Genomic DNA, 25,456 nt, shown 5'->3' on the forward strand with positions numbered 1-25,456 from the left:
AGGCAACTTGCAGGAGGGGTCACTACTTTGCACGCAAACTGCAGAAGGGGTCACGACTTGCAGGCAACCTGTAGGAAGGGGCACGACTTGCAGGCAACCTGCAGGAGGGGTCACGACTTTGCAAGCAACCTGCAGGAGGGGTCACAACTTGCAGGCAACCTGCAGGAGGGGTCACGTCTTGCAGGCAACCGGTGGGAGGGGTCACGACTTTGCAAGCAACCTGCAGGAGGGGTCACAACTTGCAGGCATCCTACAGGAGGAGTCACGACTTGCAGGCAACCTGCAGGAGGGGTCACGACTTTGCAAGCAACCTGCAGGAGGGGTCACAACTTGCAGGCATCCTGCAGGAGGAGTCACGACTTGCAGGCAACCTGTAGGAGGGGTCACGACTTTGCAAGCAACCTGCAGAAAGGGTCACGACTTGCAGGCAACGTGCAGGAGGGGTCACAACTTGCAGGCAACCTGTAGGTGTGTCAAGACTTGCAGGCAACCTGCAGGAGGGGTCACGACCTTGCACGCAACCTGCCGGAGGTGTCACAACTTGCAGGCAACCTGCAAAAGGGGTCACGACTTACAGGCAACCTGTAGGAGGAGCCACGACTTTGCACGTAACCTGCAGGATGGGTCAAAACTTGCAGGTAACCTGCGGGAGGGGTCATGACTTGCAGGCAACCTGTGGGAGGGGTCCCGACTTGCAGGCAACTTGCAGGAGGGGTCACGACTTTGCACGTAAACTGCAGGAGGGGTCACGACTTGCAGGCAACCTGCGGAAGGGGTCACGACTTGCAGGCAACCTGCAGGAGGGGTCATGACTTTTCACGCAACCTGCAGGAGGGGTCACAACTTGCAGGCAACCTGCAAAAGGGGTCACGACCTGCAGGCAACCTGTAGGAGGGGTCACAACTTTGCACGCAACCTGCAGGAGGTGTCACAACTTGCAGGCAACCTGCAAAAGGAGTCACGACTTGCAGGCAACCGGTAGGAGGGGTCACGACTCTGCACGTAACCTGCAGGTTGGGTCAAAACTTGGAAGTAACCTGCGGGAGGGGTCATGACTTGCAGGCAACCTGCGGGAGGGGTCCCGACTTGCAGGCAACTTGCAGGAGGGGTCACGACTTTGCACGTAAACTGCAGGAGGGGTCACGACTTGCAAGCAACCTGCGGGAGGGGTAACGACTTGCAGGCAACCTGTAGGAGGGGTCATGACTTTGCACGCAACCTGCAGGAGGGGTCACAACTTGCAGGCAACCTGCAAAAGGGGTCACGACTTGCAGGCAACCTGTAGGAGGGATCACGACTTTGCATGCAACCTCCAGGAGGGGTCACGACTTTGCACGCAACCTGCAGGAGGTGTCACAACTTGCAGGCAACCTGCAAAACGGGTCACGACTTGCAGGCAACCGGTAGGAGGGGTCACGACTTTGCACGCAACCTGCAGGAGGTGTCACAACTTGCAGGCAACCTGCAAAAGGGGTCACGACTTGCAGGCAACCGGTAGGAGGGGTCACGACTTTGCACGTAACCTGCAGGATGGGTCAAAACTTGCAGGTAACCTGCGGGAGGGGTCATGACTTGCAGGCAACCTGCGGGAGGGGTCCCGACTTGCAGGCAACTTGCAGTAGGGGTCACGACTTTGCACGTAAACTGCAGGAGGGGTCACGACTTGCAAGCAACCTGCGGGAGGGGTAACGACTTGCAGGCAACCTGCAGGAGGGGTCATGACTTTGCACGCAACCTGCAGGAGGGGTCACAACTTGCAGGCAACCTGCAAAAGGGGTCACGACTTGCAGGCAACCTGCAGGAGGGGTCACGACTTCGCATGCAACCTCCAGGAGGGGTCACGACTTTTCACGCAACCTGCAGAAGGTGTCACAACTTGCAGGCAACCTGCAAAAGGGGGTACGACTTGCAGGCAACCTGTTGGAGGGGTCACGACTTTGCACGTAACCTGCAGGATGGGTCAAATCTTGCAGGTAACCTGTGGGAGGGGTCATGATTTGCAGGCAACCTGCGGGAGGGGTTCCGACTTGCAGGCAACTTGCAGGAGGGGTCACGACTTTGCACGTAAACTGCAGGATGGGTCACGACTTGCAGGCAACCTGCGGGAGGGGTCACGACTTGCAGGCAACCTGCAGGAGGGGTCATGACTTTGCACGCAACCTGCAGAAGGGGTCACAACTTGCAGGCAACCTGCATAAGGGGTCACGACTTGCAGCCAACCTGTAGGAGGGGTCACGACTTTGCACGCAACCTGCAGGATGGGTCAAAACATGCAGGTAACCTGAAGGAGGGGTCATGACTTGCAGGCAACCTGCGGGAGGGGTACCAACTTGCAGGCAACTTCCAGGAGGGGTCACAACTTTGCACGTAAGCTGCAGGAGGGGTCACGAAGTGCAGGCAACTTGCGGGAGGGGTCGTGACTTGCAGGCAACCTGCAGGAGGGGTTAATACTTGCACGCAACCTGCAGGAAGGGTCACAATTTGCAGGCAACCTGCAAAAGGGGTCACGTCTTGCAGGCAACCTGTAGGAGGGGTCACGACTTTGCACACAACCTGCAGGAGGGGTCACAACTTGCAGGCAACCTGCGGGATGGGTCACGACTTGCAGTTAACCTGCAGGAGGGGTCATGACTTTGCACGCAACCTGCAGGAGGGGTCACGACTTGCAGGCAACCTGCGGAAGGGGTCAAGACTTGCAGGCAACCTGCAGGAGGGGTCATGAATTTGCACGCAACCTGCAGGAGGGGTAAAACTTGCAGGCAACCTGCAAAAAGGGGTCACGACTTTGCATGCAACCTGCAGGAGGGGTCACGACTTTGCACGCAACCTGCAGGAAGGGTCACGACTTTGCACGCAACCTGCAGAAGGTGTCACAACTTGCAGGCAACCTGCAAAAGGGGTCACGACTTGCAGGCAACCTGTAGGAGGGGTCACGACTTTGCTCGTAACCTGCAGGATGGGTCAAAACTTGCAGGTAACCTGCGGGAGGGGTCATGACTTGCAGGCAACCTGCGGGAGGGGTCCCGACTTGCAGGAAACTTGCAGGAGGGGTCACGACTTTGCACGTAAACTGCAGCAGGGGTCACGACTTGCAGGCAACCTGCGGGAGGGGTCACGACTTGCAGGCAACCTGCAGGAGGGGTCATGACTTTGCACGCAACCTGCAGAAAGGGTCACAACTTGCAGGCAACCTGCAAAAGGGGTCACGACTTGCAGGCAACCTGTAGGAGGGGACACGACTTTGCACGCAACCTGCAGGATGGGTCAAAAGATGCAGGTAACCTGCGGGAGGGGCCCTGACTTGCACGCAACCTGCAGGAGGGGTACCGACTTGCAGGCAACTTCCAGGAGGGGTCACGACTTTGCACGTAAACTGCAGGAGGGGTCACGTCGTGCAGGCAACCTGCGGGAGGGGTCGTGACTTGCAGGCAAACTGCAGGAGGGGTCACGACTTTGCACGCAACCTGCAGGAGGTGTCACAACTTGCAGGCAACCTGCAAAAGGGGTCACGACTTTGCACGCAACCTGCAGGAGGTGTCACAACTTGCAGGCAACCTGCAAAAGGGGTCACGACTTACAGGCAACCTGTAGGAGGTGTCACGACTTTGCACGTAACCTGCAGGATGGGTCAAAACTTGCAGGTAACCTGCGGGAGGGGTCATGACTTGCAGGCAACCTGCGGGAGGGGTCCCGACTTGCAGGCAACTTCCAGGAGGGGTCACGACTTTGCACGTAAACTGCAGGACGGGTCACGACTTGCAGGCAACCTGCGGAAGGCGTCACGACTTGCAGGCAACCTGTAGGAGGGTTCACGACTTTGCACGCAACCTGCAGGAGGTGCCACAACTTGCAGGCAACCTGCAAAAGGGGTCACGACTTGCAGGCAAACTGCAGGAGCGGTCACGACTTTGCACGCAACCTGCAGGAGGTTTCACAACTTGCAGGCAACCTGCAAAAGGGGTCACGTCTTGCAGACAACCTGTAGGAGGGGTCACGACTTTGCACGTAACCTGCAGGATGGGTCAAAACTTGCAGGTAACCTGCGGGAGGGGTCATGACTTGCAGGCAACCTGCGGGAGGGGTCCCGACTTGCAGGCAACTTGCAGGAGGGGTCACAACTTGCAGGCAATCTGCAAAAGGGGTCACGACCAGCAGGCAACCTGTAGGAGGGGTCACGACTTTGCATGCAACCTGCAGGAGGGGTCACGACTTTGCACGCAACCTGCAGGAGGTGTCACAACTTGCAGGCAACCTGCAAAAGGGGTCACGATTTGCAGGCAACCTATAGGAGGGGTCACGACTTTGCACGTAACTTGCAGGATGGGTCAAAACTTGCAGGAAACCTGCGGGAGGGGTCATGACTTGCAGGCAACTTGCGGGAGGGGTCCCGACTTGCAGGCAACTTGCAGGAGGGCTCACGACTTTGCACGTAAACTGCAGGAGGGGTCACGACTTGCAGGCAACCTGCGGGAGGGGCCACGACCCTCAGGCAACCTGCAGGAGGGGTCATGACTTTGCACGCAACCTGCAGGAGGGGTCACAACTTGCAGGCAACCTGCAAAAGGGGTCACAACTTGCAGGCAACCTGTAGGAGGGGTCACGACTTTGCATGCAACCTGCAGGAGGGGTCACGACTTTGCACGCAACCTGCAGGAGGTGTCACAACTTGCAGGCAACCTGCAAAAGGGGTCACGACTTGCAGGCAACCTGTAGGAGGGGTCACGACTTTGCACGTAACCTGCAGGATGGGTCAAAACTTACAGGTACCTGCGGGAGGTGTCATGACTTGCAGGCAACCTGCGGGAAGGGGTCCCGACTTGCAGGCAACTTGCAGGAGGGGTCACGTCTTTGCACGTAAACTGCAGGAGGGGTCACGACTTCCAGGCAACCTGCGGGAGGGGTCATGACTTGCAGGCAACCTGCAGGAGGGGTCATGACTTTGCACGCAACCTGCAGGAGGGGTCACAACTTGCAGGCAACCTGCAAAAGGGGTCACGACTTGCAGGCAACCTGTAGGAGCGGTCACGACTATGCATGCAACCTGCAGGAGGGGTCACGACTTTGCACGCAACCTGCAGGCGGTGTCACAACTTGCAGGCAACCTGCAAAAGGGGTCACAACTTGCAGGCAACCTGTAGGAGGGGTCACGACTTTGCACGTAACCTTGCAGGATGGGTCAAAATTTGCAGGTAACCTGCGGGAGTGGTCATGACTTGCAGGCAACCTGCAGGAGGGGTTCCGACTTGCAGGCAACTTGCCGGAGGGGTCACGACTTTGCACATAAACTGCAGGAGGGGTCACGACTTGCAGGCAACCTGCGAGAGGGGTCACGACTTGCAGGCAACCTGCAGGAGGGGTCATGCATTTGCACGCAACCTGCAGGAGGGGTCACAACTTGCAGGCAACCTGCAAAAGGGGTCACGACTTGCAGGCAACTTGCAGGAGGGGTCATGACTTTGCACGCAACCTGCAGGATGGGTCACAACTTGCAGGCAACCTGCAAGAGGGGTCACGACTTGCAGGCAACCTGTAGGAGGGGTCAAAACTTGCAGGTAACCTGCGGGAGGAGTCATGACTTGCAGATAACCTGCGGGAGGGGTCATGACTTGCAGGTAACCTGCGGGAGGGGTCATGACTTGCAGGTAACGTGCGGGAGAGGTCACGACTTGCAAGCAACCTGCAGGATGGGTCACTACTTTGCACGCAAACTGCAGAAGGGGTCACGACTTGCAGGCTACCTGTAGGAGGGTCTCGACTTTGCACGTAACCTGCAGGATGGGTCAAAACTTGCAGGTAACCTGCGGGAGGGGTCATGACTTGCAGGCACCCTGCGGGAGGGGTCCCGACTTGCAGGCAACTTGCAGGAGGGGTCACGACTTTGCACGTAAACTGCAGGAGGGGTCTCGACTTGCAGGCGACCTGCGGGAGGGGTCACAACTTGCAGGCAACCTGCAGAAGGGGTCACTACTTTGCACGCAACCTGCAGGAGGTGTCACAACTTGCAGGCAACCTGCAAAAGGGGTCATGACTTGCAGGCACCGGTAGGAGGGTTCACGACTTTGCACGTAACCTGCAGGATGGGTCAAAACATGCAGGTAACCTGCGGGAGGGGTCATGACTCGCAGGCAACCTGCGGGAGGGGTCCCGACTTGCAGGCAACTTGCAGGAGGGTTCACGACCTTGCACGTAAACTGCAGGAGGGGTCACGACCTGCAGGCAACCTGCGGGAGGGATCACGACTTGCAGCAACCAGCAGGAGGGGTCATGACTTTGCACACAACCTGGAGGAGGGGTCACAACTTGCAGGCAATCTGCAAAAGGGGTCACAAACTGCAGGCAACCTGTAGGAGCGGTCACGACTTTGCATGCAACCTGCAGGAGGGGTCACGACTTTGCACGCAACCTGCAGGAGGTGTCACAACTTGCGGGCAACCTGCAAGAGGGGTCACGACCTGCAGGCAACCTGTAGGAGGGGTCACGACTTTGCACGTAACCTGCAGGATGGGTCAAAACTTGCAGGTAACCTGCGGGAGGGGACATGACTTGCAGGCAACCTGCGGGAGGGGTCCCGACTTGCAGGCAACTTGCAGGAGGGGTCACGACTTTGCACGTAAACTGCAGGAGGGGTCACGACTTGCAGGCAACCTGCGGGAGGGTTCACGACTTGCAGGCAACTTGCAGGAGGGGTCATGACTTTGCACGCAACCTGCAGGATGGGTCACAACTTGCAGGCAACCTGCAAGAGGGGTCACGACTTGCAGGCAACCTGTAGGAGGGGTCAAAACTTGCAGGTAACCTGCGGGAGGGGTCATGACTTGCAGATAACCTGCGGGAGGGGTCATGACTTGCAGGTAACCTGCGGGAGGGGTCACGACTTGCAAGCAACCTGCAGGAGAGGTCACTACTTTGCACGCAAACTGCAGAAGGGGTCACGACCTGCAGGCAACCTGTAGGAAGGGGCACGACTTGCAGGCAACCTGCAGGAGGGGTCACGACTTTGCAAGCAACCTGCAGGAGGGGTCACAACTTGCAAGCAACCTGCAGGAGGGGTTACGTCTTGCAGGCAACCTGTAGGAGGGGTCACGACTTTGCAAGCAACCTGCAGGAGGGGACACAACTTGCAGGCATCCCACAGGAGGAGTCACGACATGCAGGCAACCTGCAGGAGGGGTCACGACTTTGCAAGCAACCTGCAGGAGGGGTCACAACTTGCAGGCAACCTGCAGGAGGGGTCACGTCTTGCAGGCAACCTGTGGGAGGGGTCACGACTTTGCAAGCAACCTGCAGGAGGGGTCACAACTTGCAGGCATCCTACAGGAGGAGTCACGACTTGCAGGCAACCTGCAGGAGGGGTCACGACTTTGCAAGCAACCTGCAGGAGGGGTCACAACTTGCAGGCATCCTGCAGGAGGAGTCACGACTTGCAGGCAACCTGTAGGAGGGGTCATGACTTTGCAAGCAACCTGCAGAAAGGGTCACGACTTGCAGGCAACGTCCAGGAGGGGTCACAACTTGCAGGCAACCTGTAGGTGGGGTCACGACTTGCAGGCAACCTGCAGGAGGGGTCACGACTAGCAGGCAGTCTGTAGGAGGGGTGACAACTTGCAGTTAACCTGCAGGAGGGGTCACAACTTGCAGGCAACTTGCAGGATGGGTCACAACTTCCAGGCAACCTGCAGGAGGGGTCACAACTTGCAGGCAACTTGCAGGTGGGGTCACAACTGGCAGGCAACCTGCAGGAGAGGTCACGTCTTGCAGGCAACCTGTAGGAGGGGTCACGACTTTGCAAGCAACTTGCAGAAAGGGTCACGACTTGCAGGCAACTTGCAGGAGGGGTCACAACTTGCAGGCAACCTGTATGAGGGGTCACGACTTACAGGCAACCTGCAGGATGGGTCACAACTTGCAGGTAACCTGCGGAGGGGGTCACGACTTTGCAAGCAACCTGCAGGAGGGGTCACAACTTGCAGGCATCCTGCAGGAAAAGTCACGACTTGCAGGCAACCTGTTGGAGGGGTCACGACTTTGCAAGCAACTTGCAGAAGGGGTCACGACTTGCAGCCAACTTGCAGGAGGGGTCACAACTTGCAGGCAACCTGTAGGAGGGGTCACGACTTGCAGGCAACCTGCAGGATGGGTCACAACTTGCAGGTAACCTGCTTGAGGGGTCATGACTTGCAGGCAAACTGCGGGAGGGGTCACGACTTGCAGCAACCTGCAGGAAGGGTCACAACTTGCAGGTAACCTGCAGGAGGGGTCACGACTTGCAGGCAATCTGTAGGAAGGGTGACAACATGCAGGCAACCTGCAGGAGGGGTCACAACTTGCAGGCAACTGGCAGGAGGTGTCACAACTTGCAGGCAACCCGCAGGAGGGGTCACAACTTGCAGGCAACTTGCAGGAGGGGTCACAACTTGCAGGCAACCTGCAGGAGGGGTCAAGTCTTGCAGGCAACCTGTAGGAGGGGTCACGACTTTGCAAGCAACCTGCAGGAGGGGTCACAACTTGCAGACATCCTGCAGGAGGAGTCACGACTTGCAGGCAACCTGCAGGAGGGATCACGACTTTGCAAGCAACCTGCAGGAGGGGTCACAACTTTCAGGCATCCTGCAGGAGGAGTCACGACTTGCAGGCAACCTGTCGGAGGGGTCATGACTTTGCAAACAACCTGCAGGAGGGGTCACAACTTTCAGGCAACCTGCAGGAGGGGTCACGACTTGCAGGCAACCTGTAGGAGGGGTCACGACTTTGCAAGCAACCTGCAGGAGGGGTCACAACTTGCAGGCATCCTGCAGGAGGAGTCACGCAGGCAACCTGTAGGAGGGGTCACGACTTTGCAAGCAACCTGCAGGAGGGATCACAACTTGCAGGCAACCTGCAGGAGGGGTCACGACTTGCAGGCAACCTGTAGGAGGGGTCACGACATTGCAATCTACCTGCAGGAGGGGTCACAACTTGCAGGCATCCTGCAGGAGGAGTCACGACATGCAGGCAACCTGTAGGAGGGGTCACGACTTTGCACACAAGCTGCAGGAGGGGTCACGCCTTGCAGGCAACCTGCGGGAGGGGTCAAGATTTGCAGGCAAACTTCGGGAGGGGTCACGACTCACAGGCAACCCGTGAGAGGGTTTACAACTTTGCACCTAACCTGTAGGAGGGGTCACGACTTGCAGGCAACCTGCAGGAGGGGTCACGGCTTGCAGGCAACCTGTGGGAGGGGTCACGACTTTGCACGCAACCTGCAGGAAAGGTTACAACTTGCAGGTAACCTGCGGGATTGGTCACGACTTGCAGGTAACCTGTGGGAGGGGTCAGGACTTGTAGGCAAACTGCAGGAGGGGTCACGACTTTGCAAGCAACCTGAAGGGGGGGTCACAACTTGAAGGCAACCTGCAGGAGGGCTCACAACTTGCAGGCATCCTGCAGGAGGAGTCACGACTTGCAGGCAACCTGCAGGAGGGGTCACGACTTTGCACACAACCTGCAGGAAGGGTTACGACTTGCAGGTAACCTGCAGGAGGGGTCATGACTTGCAGGTAACCTGCGGGAGGGGTCAAGACTTGCAGGCAAACTTCGGGAGGGGTCACGACTCACAGGCAACTCGTGGGAGGGGTTACAACGTTGCACGTTACCTGCAGGAGGGGTCACGACTTGCAGGCAACCTGCAAAAGGGGTCACGACTTGCAGGCAACCTGTAGGAGGGGTCACGACTTTGCATGCAACCTGCAGGAGGGGTCACAACTTGCAGGCAACCTGCGGGAGGGGTCTTGACTTGCAGTTAACCTGCAGGAGGGGTCATAACTTTGCACGCAACCTGCACGAGGGGTCATAACTTGCAGGCAACCTGCAAAAGGGGTCACGTTTTGCAGGCAACCTGTAGGAGGGGTCACGACTTTGCACGTAACCTGCAGGATGGGTCTAAACTTGCAGGTAACCTGCGGGAGGGGTCACGACTTGCAGGCAACCTGCGGGGGGGGGGGGGGGGGGGTCCCGACTTGCAGGCAACTTGCAGGAGGGGTCACGACTTTGCACATAAACTGAGGGAGTGGTCACGACTTGCGGGCAACCTGCGGGAGGGGTCACGACTTGCAGGCAACCTGCAGGAGGGGTCATGACTTTGCACGCAACCTGCAGGAGGGGTCACAACTTGCACGCAACCTGCAAAAGGGGTCACGACATGCAGGCAACCTGTAGGAGGGGTCACGACTTTGCATTCAACCTGCAGGACGGGTCACGACTTTGCACGCAAACTGCAGGAGGTGTCACAACTTGCAGGCAACCTGCAAAAGGGGTTACGACTTGCAGGCAACCTGTAGGAGGGGTCACGACTTTGCATGTAACCTGCAGGATGGGTCAAAACTTGCAGGTAACCTGCGGGAGGGGTCATGACTTGCAGGCAACCCCTCGGGAAGGGGTCCCGACTTGCAGGCAACTTGCAGGAGGGGTCACGACTTTGCACGTAAACTGCAGGAGGGGTCACGACTTGCAGGCAACCTGCGGGAGGGGTCACGACTTGCAGGCAACCTGCAGGAGGGGTCATGACTTTGCACGCAACCTGCGGGAGGGGTCACAACTTGCAGGCAACCTGCAAAAGGGGTCACGACTGGCAGGCAACCTGTAGGAGCGGTCACGACTTTGCATGCAACCTGCAGGAGGCGTCACGACTTTGCACGCAACCTGCAGGAGGTGTCACAACTTGCAGGCAACCTGCAAAAGGGGTCACAACTTGCAGGCAACCTGTAGGAGGGGTCACGACTTTGCACGTAACCTGCAGGATGGGTCAAAACTTGCAGGTAACCTGCGGGAGTGGTCATGACTTGCAGGCAACCTGCGGGAGGGGTCCCGACTTGCAGGCAACTTGCCGGAGGGGTCACGACTTTGCACATAAACTGCAGGAGGGGTCACGACTTTCAGGCAACCTGCGGGAGGGGTCACGACTTGCAGGCAACCTGCAGGAGGGGTCATGCCGTTGCACGCAACCTGCAGGAGGGGTCACAACTTGCAGGCAACCTGCAAAAGGGGTCACGACTTGCAGGCAACCTGTAGGAGGGGTCACGACTTTGCATGCAACCTGCAGGAGGGGTCACGACTTTGCACACAACCTGCAGGAGGTGTCACAACTTGCAGGCAACCTGCAAAAGGGGTCACGACTTGCAGGCAACCTGTAGGAGGGGTCACGACTTTGCACGTAACTTGCAGGATGGGTCAAAACTTGCAGGTAACCTGCTGGAGGGGTCATGACTTGCAGGCAACATGCGGGAGGGGTCTCGACTTGCAGGCAACTTGCAGGAGGGGTCACGACTTTGCACCCAAACTGCAGGAGGAGTCACGACTTTCAGGCAACCTGCGGGAGGGGTCACGACTTGCAGCAACCTGCAGGAGGTGTCATGACTTTGCACGCAACCTGCAGGACGGGTCACAACTTGCAGGCAATCTGCAAAAGGGGTCACGACTTGCAGGCAACATGTAGGAAGGGTCACGACTTTGCATGCGACCTGCAGGAGGGGTCACGACTTTGCACGCAAACTGCAGGAGGGGTCACAACTTGCAGGCCCCTGCAGGAGGGGTCACGACTTGCAGTCAACCAGTAGGAGTTGTCACGAATTTGCACGCAACCTGCAGGATGGGTCAACATTGCAGGTAACCTGCGGGAGCGGTCATGACTTGCAGGTAACCTGCGGGAGACGTCACGACTTACAAGCAACCTGCAGGAGGGTTCACTACTTTGCACGCAAACTGCAGAAGGGCTCACGACTTGCAGGCTACCTGTAGGAGGGGTCACGACTTTGCACGTAACCTGCAGGATGGGTCAAAACTTGCAGGTAACCTGCGGGAGGGGTCATGACTTGCAGGCAACCTGTGGGAGGGGTCCCGACTTGCAGGCAACTTGCAGGAGGGGTCACGACTTTGCACGTTAACTGTAGGAGGGGTCTCGACTTGCAGGCAACCTGCGGGAGGGGTCACGACTTGCAGGCAACCTGCAGGAGGGATCACTACTTTGCACGCAACCTGCAGGAGGTGTCACAACTTGCAGGCAACCTGCAAAAGGGTCACGACTTGCAGGCAACCTGTAGCAGGGTTCACGACTTTGCACGTAACCTGCAGGATGGGTCAAAACTTGCAGGTAACCTGCGGGAGGGGTCATGACTCGCAGGCAACCTGCGGGAGGGGTCACGACTCACAGGCAACCCATGGGAGGGGTTACGACCTTGCACGTAAACTGCAGGAGGGGTCACGACCTGCAGGCAACCTGCGGGAGGGGTCACGACTTGCAGCAACCAGCAGGAGGGGTCATGACTTTGCACACAACCTGCAGGAGGGGTCACAACTTGCAGGCAACCTGCAAAAGGGGTCACAAATTGCAGGCAACCTGTAGGAGGGGTCACGACTTTGCATGCAACCTGCAGGAGGGGTCACGACTTTGCACGCAACCTGCAGGATGGGTCACAACTTGCAGGCAACCTGCAAGAGGGGTCACGACTTCCAGGCAACTTGTAGGAGGGGTCTAAACTTGCAGGTAACCTGCGGGAGGGGTCATGACTTGCAGGCAACCTGCGGGAGGGTTCCCGACTTGCAGGCAACTTGCAGGAGGGGTCACGACTTTGCACCCAAACTTTAGGAGAGGTCACGACTTTCAGGCAACCTGCGGGAGGGGTCACGACTTGCAGCAACCTGCAGGAGGGGTCATGACTTTGCACGCAACCTGCAGGAGGGGTCACAACTTGCAGGCGACCTGCAAAAGGGGTCACGACTTGCAGGCAACCTGTAGGAAGGGGCACGACTTGCAGGCAACCTGCAGAAGGGAACATGACTTGCAGGTAAACTGCGGGAGGGGTCACGACTTGCAAGCAAACTGCGGGAGGGTCACGACTTGCAGGCAACCTGCAGGAAGGGTCACAACTTGCAGGCAACCTGCAGGAGGGGTCACAACTTGCAGGCAACTAGCAGGAGGGGTCACAACTTGCAGGCAACCTGTAGGAGGGGTCACGACTTTGCAAGCAACCTGCAGGAGGGGTCACAACTTGCAGGCATCCTGCAGGAGGAGTCACGACTTGCAGGCAACCTGCAGGAGGTGTCACGACTTTGAAAGCAACCTGCAGGAGGGGTCACAACTTGCAGGCTTCCTGCAGGAGGAGTCACGACTTGCAGGCAACCTGTAGGACAGGGCCACGACTTAGCAAGCAACCTGCAGAAGGGGTCACGACTTGCAGGCAACTTGGAGGAGGGGTCACAACTTGCAGGCAACCTGTAGGAGGGGTCACGACTTGCAGGCAACCTGCAGGAGGGGTCATGACTTGCAGGCAATCTGTAGGAGGGGTGACAACTTGCAGGCAACCTGCAGGAGGGGTCACAACTTGCAGGCAACTTGCAAGATGGGTCACAACTTGCAGGCAACCTGCAGGAGGGGTCACAACTTGCAGGCAACTTGCAAGATGGGTCACAACTTGCAGGCAACCTGCAGGAGGGGTCCCAACTTGCAGGCAACTTGCAGGAGGGGTCACAACTTGCAGGCAACCAGCAGGAGGGGTCACGTCTTGCAGGCAACCTGTAGGAGGGGTCACGACTTTGCAACCTGCAGGAGGGGTCACAACTTGCAGGCATCCTGCAGGAGGAGTCACGACTTGCAGGCAACCTGTAGGAGGGGTCACGACTTTGCAAGCAACCTGCAGAAGGGGTCACTTGCAGGCAACATGCAGGAGGGGTCACAACTTTCAGGCATCCTGCAGGAGGAGTCACGACTTGCAGGCAACCTGCAGGATGGGTCACAACTTGCAGGCAACCCGCAGGAGGGGTCACAACTTGCAGGCAAACTGTAGGAGGGTTCACGACTTTGCAAGAAACCTGCAGGAGGGGTCACAACTTGCAGGCAACCTGCAGGAGGGGTCACGACTTGCAGGCAACCTGTAGGAGGGGTCACGACTTTGCACACAACCTGCAGGAGGGGTCACGCCTTGCAGGCAACCTGCGGGAGGGGTCAAGACTTGCAGGCAAACTTCGGGAGGGGTCACGACTCACAGGCAACCCGTGAGAGGATTTACAACTTTGCACGTAACCTGTAGGAGGGGTCACGACTTGCAGGCAACCTGCAGGAGGGTTCACGGCTTGCAGGCAACCTGTGGGAGGGATCACGACTTTGCACGCAACCTGCAGGAGGGGTCACAACTTGCAGGTAACCTGCGGAATTCGTCACGACTTGCAGGTAACCTGTGGGAGGGGTCAGGACTTGCAGGCAACCTGCAGGAGGGGTCACGACTTTGCACGCAACCTGCAGGAGGTGTCACGACTTTGCACACAACCTGCAGGAGGGGTTACGACTTGCAGGTAACCTGCAGGAGGGGTCACGTTTTGCAGGTAACCTGCGGGAGGGGTCAAGACTTGCAGGCAAACTTCGGGAGGGGTCACGACTCACAGGCAACCCGTGGGAGGGGTTACAACTTTGCACGTAACCTGCAGGAGGGGTCATGACTTGCAGGTAACCTGCAGGAGGGGTCATGACTTGCAGGCAACCTGCAGGTGGGGTCACGACTTGTAGGCAACCTGCTGGAGGGGTCACAGCTTGCAGGCAACCTGTAGGAGGGGTCACGACTTTGCATGCAACCTGCAGGAGGGGTCACGACTTTGCATGCAACCTGCAGGAGGTGTCACAACTTGCAGGCAACCTGCAAAAGGGGTCACGATTTGCAGGCAACCTATAGGAGGGGTCACGACTTTGCACGTAACTTGCAGGATGGGTCAAAACTTGCAGGTAACCTGCGGGAGGGGTCATGACTTGCAGGCAACCTGCGGGATGGTTCCCGACTTGCAGGCAACCTGTAGGAGGGGTCACGACTTTGCATGCAACCTGCAGGAGGGGTCACGACTTTGCACGCAACCTGCAGGAGGTGTCACAATTTGCAGGCAACCTGCAAAAGGGGTCACGACTTGCAAGCTACCTGTAGGAGGGGTTACGACTTTGCACGTAACCTGCAGGATGGGTCAAAACATGCAGGTAACCTGTGGGACGGGTCATGACTTGCAGGCAACCTACGGGAGGGGTACCAACCTGCAGGCAACTTCCAGGAGGGGTCACGACTTTGCACGTAAACTGCAGGAGCTGTCACGACTTGCAGGCAAATTGCGAGAGGGGTCATGACTTGCAGGCAACCTGCAGGACGGGTCATGACTTTGCACGCAACCTGCAGGAGGGGTCATAACTTGCAGGCAACCTGCAAAAGGGGTCACGTTTTGCAGGCAACCTGTAGGAGGGGTCACGACTTTGCACGTAACCTGCAGGATGGGTCAAAACTTGCAAGTAACCTGCGGGAGGGGTCACGACTTGCAGGCAACCTGCGGGAGGGGTCCCGACTTGCAGGCAACTTACAGGAGGGGTCACGACTTTGCACATAAACTGAGGGAGTGGTCACGACTTTGAGGCAACCTGCGGGAGGGGTCACGACTTGCAGGCAACCTGCAGGAGGGGTCATGACTTTGCACGCAAACTGCAGGAGGGGTCACAACTTGCAGGCAACCTGCAAAAGGGGTCACGACATGCAGGCAACGTGTAGGAGGGGTCACGACTTTGCATTCAACCTGCAGGACGGGTCACGACTTTGCACGCAAACTGCAGGAGGTGTCACAACTTGCAGGCAACCTGCAGAAGGGGTCAAGACTTGCAGGCAACCTGTAGGAGGGGTCACGACTTTGCACGTAACCTGCAGGATGGGTCAAAACTTGCAGGTAACCTGCGGGAGGGGTCATGACATGCAGGCAACCTGCGGGAAGGGGTCCCGACTTGCAGGCAACTTGCAGGAGGGGTCACGACTTTGCACGTAAACTGCAGGAGGGGTCACGACTTGCAGGCAACCTGCGGGAGGGGTCACTACTTGCAGGCAACCTGCAGGAGGGGTCATGACTTCGCACGCAACCTGCAGGAGGGGTCACAACTTGCAGGCAACCTGCAAAAGGGGTCACGACTTGCAGGCAACCTGTAGGAGCGGTCACGACTTTGCATGCAATCTGCAGGAGGGGTCACGACATTGCACGCAACCTGCAGGAGGTGTCACAACTTGCAGGCAACCTGCAAAAGGGGTCACAACTTGCAGGCAACCTGTAGGAGGGGTCACGACTTTGCACATAACCTGCAGGATGGGTCAAAACTTGCAGGTAACCTGCGGGAGTGGTCATGACTTGCAGGCAACCTGCGGGAGGGGTCCCGCCTTGCAGGCAACTTGCCGGAGGGGTCACGCCTTTGCACATAAACTGCAGGAGGGGTCACGACTTGCAGGCAACCTGCGGGAGGGGTCACGACTTGCAGGCAACCTGCAGGAGGGGTCATGCCTTTGCACGCATCCTGCAGGAGGGGTCACAACTTGCAGGCAACCTGCAAAAGGGGTCACGACTTGCAGGCAACCTGTAGGAGGGGTCACGACTTTGCATGCAACCTGCAGGAGGGGTCACGACTTTTCACACAACCTGCAGGAGGTGTCACAACTTGCAGGCAACCTGCAAAAGGGGTCACGACTTGAAGCAACCTGTAGGAGGGGACACGACTTTGCACTTAACCTGCAGGATGGGTCAAAACTTGCAGGTAACCTGCGGGAGGGGTCATGACTTGCAGGCAACCTGCGGGAGGGGTCCCGACTTGCAGGCAACTTGCAGGAGGGGTCACGACTTTGCACCCAAACTGCAGGAGGAGTCACGACTTTCAGGCAACCTGCGGGAGGGGTCACGACATGCAGCAACCTGCAGCAGGGGTCATGACTTTGCACGCAACCTGCAGGAGGGGTTACAACTTGCAGGCAATCTGCAAACGGGGTCACGAATTGCAGGCAACATTTAGGAGGGGTCACGACTTTGCATGCAACCTGCAGGAGGGGCACGACTTTGCACGTAACCTGAGGATGGGTCACAACTTGCAGATAACCTGCGGGAGGGGTCATGACTTGCAGGTAACCTGCGGGAGGGGTCACGACTTGCAAGCAACCTGCAGGAGGGGTCACTACTTTGCACGCAAACTGCAGAAGGAATCACGACTTGCAGGCAACCTGTAGGAAGGGGCACGACTTGCAGGCAACCTGCAGAAGAGGTCATGACTTGCAGGTAAACTGCGGGAGGGGTCACGACTTGCAAGCAGCCTGCAGGTGGGGTCACGACTTGCAGCCAACTTGCAGGAGGGTTCACAACTTGCAGTTAACCTGGGGGAGATGTCATGACTTGCAAGCAAACTGCGGGAGGGGTCACGACTTGCAGGCAACCTGCAGGAAGGGTCACAACTTGCAGGCAACCTGCAGGAAGGGTCACAACTTGCAGGCAACTTGCAGGAGGTGTCACAACTTGCAGGCAACCTGCAGGAGGGGTCACGACTTGCAGGCAACCTGCAGGAGGGGTCACGACTTCGCAAGCAACCTGCAGGAGGGGTCACAACTTGCAGGCATCCTACTGGAGGAGTCACGACTTGCAGGCAACCTGTAGCAGGGGTCACGACTTTGCAAGCAACCTGCAGAAAGGGTCACGACTTGCAGGCAACTTGCAGGAGGGGTCACAACTTGCAGGCAACCTGTAGGAGGGGTCACGACTTTGCACATAACCTGCAGGATGGGTCAAAACTTGCAGGTAACCTGCGGGAGTGGTCATGACTTGCAGGCAACCTGCGGGAGGGGTCCCGCCTTGCAGGCAACTTGCCGGAGGGGTCACGCCTTTGCACATAAACTGCAGGAGGGGTCACGACTTGCAGGCAACCTGCGGGAGGGGTCACGACTTGCAGGCAACCTGCAGGAGGGGTCATGCCTTTGCACGCAACCTGCAGGAGGGGTCACAACTTGCAGGCAACCTGCAAAAGGGGTCACGACTTGCAGGCAACCTGTAGGAGGGGTCACGACTTTGCATGCAACCTGCAGGAGGGGTCACGACTTTTCACACAACCTGCAGGAGGTGTCACAACTTGCAGGCAACCTGCAAAAGGGTTCACGACTTGAAGCAACCTGTAGGAGGGGACACGACTTTGCACGTAACCTGCATGATGGGTCAAAACTTGCAGGTGACCTGCGGGAGGGGTCATGACTTGCAGGCAACCTGCGGGAGGGGTCCCGACTTGCAGGCAACTTGCAGGAGGGGTCACGACTTTGCACCCAAACTGCAGGAGGAGTCACGACTTTCAGGCAACCTGCGGGAGGGGTCACGACATGCAGCAACCTGCAGCAGGGGTCATGACTTTGCACGCAACCTGCAGGAGGGGTTACAACTTGCAGGCAATCTGCAAACGGGGTCACGAATTGCAGGCAACATTTAGGAGGGGTCACGACTTTGCATGCAACCTGCAGGAGGGGCACGACTTTGCACGTAACCTGAGGATGGGTCACAACTTGCAGATAACCTGCGGGAGGGGTCATGACTTGCAGGTAACCTGCGGGAGGGGTCACGACTTGCAAGCAACCTGCAGGAGGGGTCACTACTTTGCACGCAAACTGCAGAAGGAATCACGACTTGCAGGCAACCTGTAGGAAGGGGCACGACTTGCAGGCAACCTGCAGAAGAGGTCATGACTTGCAGGTAAACTGCGGGAGGGGTCACGACTTGCAAGCAGCCTGCAGGTGGGGTCACGACTTGCAGCCAACTTGCAGGAGGGTTCACAACTTGCAGTTAACCTGGGGGAGATGTCATGACTTGCAAGCAAACTGCGGGAGGGGTCACGACTTGCAGGCAACCTGCAGGAAGGGTCACAACTTGCAGGCAACCTGCAGGAAGGGTCACAACTTGCAGGCAACTTGCAGGAGGTGTCACAACTTGCAGGCAACCTGCAGGAGGGGTCACGACTTGCAGGCAACCTGCAGGAGGGGTCACGACTTCGCAAGCAACCTGCAGGAGGGGTCACAACTTGCAGGCATCCTACTGGAGGAGTCACGACTTGCAGGCAACCTGTAGGAGGGGTCACGACTTTGCAAGCAACCTGCAGAAAGGGTCACGACTTGCAGGCAACTTGTAGGAGGGGTCACAACTTGCAGGCAACCAGTAGGAGGGGTCACGACTTCCAGGAAACCTGCAGGAGGGGTCACGACTTGCAGGCAATCTGTAGGAGGGGTGACAACTTGCAGGCAACCTGCAGGAGGGGTCACAACTTGCAGGCGACCTGCAAAAGGGGTCACGACTTGCAGGCAACCTGTAAGAGGGGTCACGACTTTGCACGTAACCTGAGGATGGGTCACAACTTGCAGATAACCTGCGGGAGGGGTCATGACTTGCAGGTAACCTGCGGCAGGGGTCACGACTTGCAAGCAACCTGCAGGAGGGGTCACTACTTTGCACGCAAACTGCAGAAGGGGTCACGACTTGCAGGCAACCTGTAGGAAGGGGCACGACTTGCAGGCAACCTGCAGAAGGGAACATGACTTGCAGGTAAACTGCGGGAGGGGTCACGACTTGCAAGCAAACTGCGGGAGGGTCACGACTTGCAGGCAACCTGCAGGAAGGGTCACAACTTGCAGGCAACCTGCAGGAGGGGTCACAACTTGCAGGCAACTTGCAGGAGGGGTCACAACTTGCAGGCAACCTGTAGGAGGGGTCACGACTTTGCAAGCAACCTGCAGGAGGGGTCACAACTTGCAGGCATCCTGCAGGAGGAGTCACGACTTGCAGGCAACCTGCAGGAGGTGTCACGACTTTGAAAGCAACCTGCAGGAGGGGTCACAACTTGCAGGCATCCTGCAGGAGGAGTCACGACTTGCAGGCAACCTGTAGGAGGGGCCACGACTTAGCAAGCAACCTGCAGAAGGGGTCACGACTTGCAGGCAACTTGGAGGAGGGGTCACAACTTGCAGGCAACCTGTAGGAGGGGTCACGACTTGCAGGCAACCTGCAGGAGGGGTCATGACTTGCAGGCAATCTGTAGGAGGGGTGTCAACTTGCAGGCAACCTGCAGGAGGGGTCACAACTTGCAGGCAACTTGCAAGATGGGTCACAACTTGCAGGCAACCTGCAGGAGGGGTCACAACTTGCAGGCAACTTGCAAGATGGGTCACAACTTGCAGGCAACCTGCAGGAGGGGTCACAACTTGCAGGCAACTTGCAGGAGGGGTCACAACTTGCAGGCAACCTGCAGGAGGGGTCACGTCTTGCAGGCAACCTGTAGGAGGGGTCACGACTTTGCAACCTGCAGGAGGGGTCACAACTTGCAGGCATCCTGTAGGAGGAGTCACGACTTGCAGGCAACCTGTAGGAGGGGTCACGACTTTGCAAGCAACCTGCAGAAGGGGTCACTTGCAGGCAACATGCAGGAGGGGTCACAACTTTCAGGCATCCTGCAGGAGGAGTCACGACTTGCAGGCAACCTGCAGGATGGGTCACAACTTGCAGGCAACCCGCAGGAGGGGTCACAACTTGCAGGCAAACTGTAGGAGGGGTCACGACTTTGCAAGAAACCTGCAGGAGGGGTCACAACTTGCAGGCAACCTGCAGGAGGGGTCACGACTTGCAGGCAACCTGTAGCAGGGGTCACGACTTTGCACACAACCTGCAGGAGGGGTTACGACTTGCAGGTAACCTGCAGGAGGGGTCACGTTTTGCAGGTAACCTGCGGGAGGGGTCAAGACTTGCAGGCAAAATTCGGGAGGGGTCACGACTCACAGGCAACCCGTGGGAGGGGTTACAACTTTGCACTTAACCTGCAGGAGGGGTCATGACTTGCAGGTAACCTGCAGGAGGGGTCATGACTTGCAGGCAACCTGCAGGTGGGGTCAACTTGTAGGCAACCTGCTGGAGGGGTCACAGCTTGCAGGCAACCTGTAGGAGGGGTCACGACTTTGCATGCAACCTGCAGGAGGGGTCACGACTTTGCACGCAACCTGCAGGAGGTGTCACAACTTGCAGGCAACCTGCAAAAGGGGTCACGATTTGCAGGCAACCTATAGGAGGGGTCACGACTTTGCACGTAACTTGCAGGATTGGTCAAAACTTGCAGGTAACCTGCGGGAGGGGTCATGACTTGCAGGCAACCTGCGGGATGGTTCCCGACTTGCAGGCAACCTGTAGGAGGGGTCACGACTTTGCATGCAACCTGCAGGAGGGGTCACGACTTTGCACGCAACCTGCAGGAGGTGTCACAATTTGCAGGCAACCTGCAAAAGGGGTCACGACTTGCAAGCAACCTGTAGGAGGGGTTACGACTTTGCACGTAACCTGCAGGATGGGTCAAAACATGCAGGTAACCTGCGGGACGGGTCATGACTTGCAGGTTACCTACGGGAGGGGTACCGACCTGCAGGCAACTTCCAGGAGGGGTCACGACTTTGCACGTAAACTGCAGGAGCTGTCACGACTTGCAGGCAAATTACGGGAGGGGTCATGACTTGCAGGCAACCTGCAGGGGGGGTCATGACTTTGCACGCAACCTGCAGGAGGGGTGATAACTTGCAGGCAACCTGCAAAAGGGGTCACGTTTTGCAGGCAACCTGTAGGAGGGGTCACGACTTTGCACGTAACCTGCAGGATGGGTCAAAACTTGCAGGTAACCTGCGGGAGGGGTCACGACTTGCAGGCAACCTGCGGGAGGGGTCCCGACTTGCAGGCAACTTACAGGAGGGGTCACGACTTTGCACATAAACTGAGGGAGTGGTCACGACTTTGAGGCAACCTGCGGGAGGGGTCACGACTTGCAGGCAACCTGCAGGAGGGGTCATGACTTTGCACGCAAACTGCAGGAGGGGTCACAACTTGCAGGCAACCTGCAAAAGGGGTCACGACATGCAGGCAACCTGTAGGAGGGGTCACGACTTTGCATTCAACCTGCAGGACGGGTCACGACTTTGCACGCAAACTGCAGGAGGTGTCACAACTTGCAGGCAACCTGCAAAAGGGGTCAAGACTTGCTGGCAACCTGTAGGAGGGGTCACGACTTTGCACGTAACCTGCAGGATGGGTCAAAACTTGCAGGTAACCTGCGGGAGGGGTCATGACTTGCAGGCAACCTGCGGGAAGGGGTCCCGACTTGCAGGCAACTCGCAGGAGGGGTCACGACTTTGCACGTAAACTGCAGGAGGGGTCACGACTTGCAGGCAACCTCCGGGAGGGGTCACTACTTGCAGGCAACCTGCAGGAGGGGTCATGACTTTGCACGCAACCTGCAGGAGGGGTCACAACTTGCAGGCAACCAGCAAAAGGGGTCACGACTTGCAGGCAACCTGTAGGAGCGGTCACGACTTTGCATGCAATCTGCAGGAGGGGTCACGACTTTGCACGCAACCTGCAGGAGGTGTCACAACTTGCAGGCAACCTGCAAAAGGGGTCACAACTTGCAGGCAACCTGTAGGAGGGGTCACGACTTTGCACATAACCTGCAGGATGGGTCAAAACTTGCAGGTAACCTGCGGGAGTGGTCATGACTTGCAGGCAACCTGCGGGAGGGGTCCCGCCTTGCAGGCAACTTGCCGGAGGGGTCACGACTTTGCACATAAACTGCAGGAGGGGTCACGACTTGCAGGCAACCTGCGGGAGGGGTGACGACTTGCAGGCAACCTGCAGGAGGGGTCATGCCTTTGCACGCAACCTGCAGGAGGGGTCACAACTTGCAGGCAACCTGCAAAAGGGGTCACGACTTGCAGGCAACCTGTAGGAGGGGTCACGACTTTGCATGCAACCTGCAGGAGGGGTCACGACTTTTCACACAACCTGCAGGAGGTGTCACAACTTGCAGGCAACCTGCAAAAGGGGTCACGACTTGAAGCAACCTGTAGGAGAGGACACGACTTTGCACGTAACCTGCAGGATGGGTCAAAACTTGCAGGTAACCTGCGGGAGGGGTCATGACTTGCAGGCAACCTACAGGACGGGTCCCGACATGCAGGCAACTTGCAGGAGGGGTCACGACTTTGCACCCAAACTGCAGGAGGAGTCACGACTTTCAGGCAACCTGCGGGAGGGGTCACGACATGCAGCACCCTGCAGCAGGGGTCATGACTTTGCACGCAACCTGCAGGAGGGGTTACAACTTGCAGGCAATCTGCAAACGGGGTCACGAATTGCAGGCAACATTTAGGAGGGGTCACGACTTTGCATGCAACCTGCAGGAGGGGCACGACTTTGCACGTAACCTGAGGATGGGTCACAACTTGTAGATAACCTGCGGGAGGGGTCATGACTTGCAGGTAACCTGCGGGAGGGGTCACGACTTGCAAGCAACCTGCAGGAGGGGTCACTACTTTGCACGCAAACTGCAGAAGGAATCACGACTTGCAGGCAACCTGTAGGATGGGGCACGACTTGCAGGCAACCTGCAGAAGAGGTCATGACTTGCAGGTAAACTGCGGGAGGGGTCACGACTTGCAAGCAACCTGCAGGTGGGGTCACGACTTGCAGCCAACTTGCAGGAGGGTTCACAACTTGCAGTTAACCTGCGGGAGATGTCATGACTTGCAAGCAAACTGCGGGAGGGGTCACGACTTGCAGGCAACCTGCAGGAAGGGTCACAACTTGCAGGCAACCTGCAGGAAGGGTCACAACTTGCAGTCAACTTGCAGGAGGGGTCACAACTTGCAGGCAACCTGCAGGAGGGGTCACGACTTGCAGGCAACCTGCAGGAGGGGTCACGACTTTGCAAGCAACCTGCAGGAGGGGTCACAACTTGCAGGCATCCTACAGGAGGAGTCACGACTTGCAGGCAACCTGTAGGAGGGGTCACGACTTTGCAAGCAACCTGCAGAAAGGGTCACGACTTGCAGGCAACTTGCAGGGGGGGTCACAACTTGCAGGCAACCTGTAGGAGGGGTCATGACTTGCAGGCAACCTGCAGGAGGGGTCACGACTTGCAGGCAATCTGTAGGAGGGGTGACAACTTGCAGGCAACCTGCAGGAGGGGTCACAACTTGCAGGCAACTTGCAGAATGGGTCACAACTTGCAGGCAACCTACAGGAGGGGTCACAATTTGCATGCAACTTGCAGGAGGAGTCACAACTTTAAGGCAACCTGCAGGAGGGGTCACGTCTTGCAGGCAACCTGTAGGAGGGGTCACGACTTTGCAAGCAACCTGCAGGAGGGGTCACAACTTGCAGGCATCCTGCAGGAGGAGTCACGACTTGCAGGCAACCTGTAGGATGGGTCACAACTTGCAGGTAACCTGCAGGAGGGGTCACGACTTTGCAAGCAACCTGCAGGAGGAGTCACAACTTGCAGGCATCCTGCAGGAGGAGTCACGACTTGCAAGCAACCTGCAGGAGGGGTCACGACTTTGCAAGCAACCTGCAGAAGGGGTCACGACTTGCAGGCAACTTGCAGGAGTTGTCACAACTTGCAGGCAACTTGCAGGAGGGGTCACAACTTGCAGGCAACCTGCAGGAGGGGTCACAACTTGCAGGCAACTTGCAGGAGGGGTCACAACTTGCAGGAAACCTGCAGGAGGGGTCACGTCTTGCAGGCAACCTGTAGGAGGGGTCACGACTTTGCAAGCAACCTGCAGGAGGGATCACAACTTGCAGGCATCCTGCAGGAGGAGTCACGACTTGCAGGCAACCTGCAGGAGGGATCACGACTTTGCAAGCAACCTGCAGGAGGGGTCACAACTCTCAGGCATCCTGCAGGAGGAGTCACGACTTGCAGGCAACCTGTCGGAGGGGTCATGACTTTGGAAGCAACCTGCAGGAGGGGTCACAACTTGCAGGCAACCTGCAGGAGGGGTCACGACTTGCAGGCAACCTGTAGGAGGGGTCACGACTTTGCAAGCAATCTGCAGGAGGGGTCACAACTTGCAGGCATCCTGCAGGAGGAGTCACGACTTGCAGGCAACCTGTAGGAGGGGTCACGACTTTGCAAGCAACCTGCAGGAGGGGTCACAACTTGCAGGCATCCTACAGGAGGAGTCACGACTTGCAGGCAACCTGTAGGAGGGGTCACGACTTTGCAAGCATCCTGCAGAAAGGGTCACGACTTGCAGGCAACTTGCAGGAGGGGTCACAACTTCCAGGCAACCTGTAGGAGGGGTCACGACTTGCAGGCAACCTGCAGGAGGGGTCACGACATGCAGGCAATCTGTAGGAGGGGGGACAACTTGCAGGCAACCTGCAGGAGGGGTCACAACTTGCAGGCAACTTGCAAGATGGGTCACAACTTGCAGGCAACCTGCAGGAGGGGTCACAATTTGCAGGCAACTTGCAGGAGGGGTCACAACTTGCAGGCAACCTGCAGGAGGGGTCACGTCTTGCAGGCAACCTGTAGGAGGGGTCACGACTTTGCAAGCAACCTGCAGGAGGGGTCACAACTTGCAGGCATCCTGCAGGAGGAGTCACGACTTGCAAGCATTCTGCAGGAGGGGTCTCGACTTTGCAAGCAACCTGCAGGAGGGGTCACAACTTGCAGGTAACCTGCAGGAGGGGTCACGACTTTGCAAGGAACCTGCACTAGGGGTCACAACTTGCAGGCATCCTGCAGGAGGAGTCACGACTTCCAAGCAACCTGCAGGAGGGGTCACGACTTTGCAAGCAACCTGCAGAAGGG

General features: G+C 57.7%; 1 protein-coding gene across 1 annotated transcript; it reads left to right on the forward strand.

Annotated features, from left to right (window-relative positions):
* Positions 1 to 24,060: 24,060 nt before the first annotated feature.
* On the forward strand, positions 24,061 to 24,585 carry LOC124616654 (keratin-associated protein 11-1-like). Its single transcript, XM_047144983.1, has one exon. The coding sequence runs from the start codon at positions 24,061 to 24,063 to the stop codon at positions 24,583 to 24,585; it is 525 nt and encodes a 174-aa protein (XP_047000939.1).
* The last annotated feature ends 871 nt before the right edge of the window (positions 24,586 to 25,456 follow it).

The sequence above is a fragment of the Schistocerca americana genome, chromosome 5 (genome assembly GCF_021461395.2).
Source record: "Schistocerca americana isolate TAMUIC-IGC-003095 chromosome 5, iqSchAmer2.1, whole genome shotgun sequence".
Classification (NCBI taxonomy): Eukaryota; Metazoa; Arthropoda; class Insecta; order Orthoptera; family Acrididae; genus Schistocerca; species Schistocerca americana.

Bases quoted from the DNA above. Each gene is read 5' to 3' on its own strand.
- LOC124616654 (XM_047144983.1), top strand. From the start codon at position 24,061: ATGGGTCACAACTTGCAGGTAACCTGCAGGAGGGGTCACGACTTTGCA.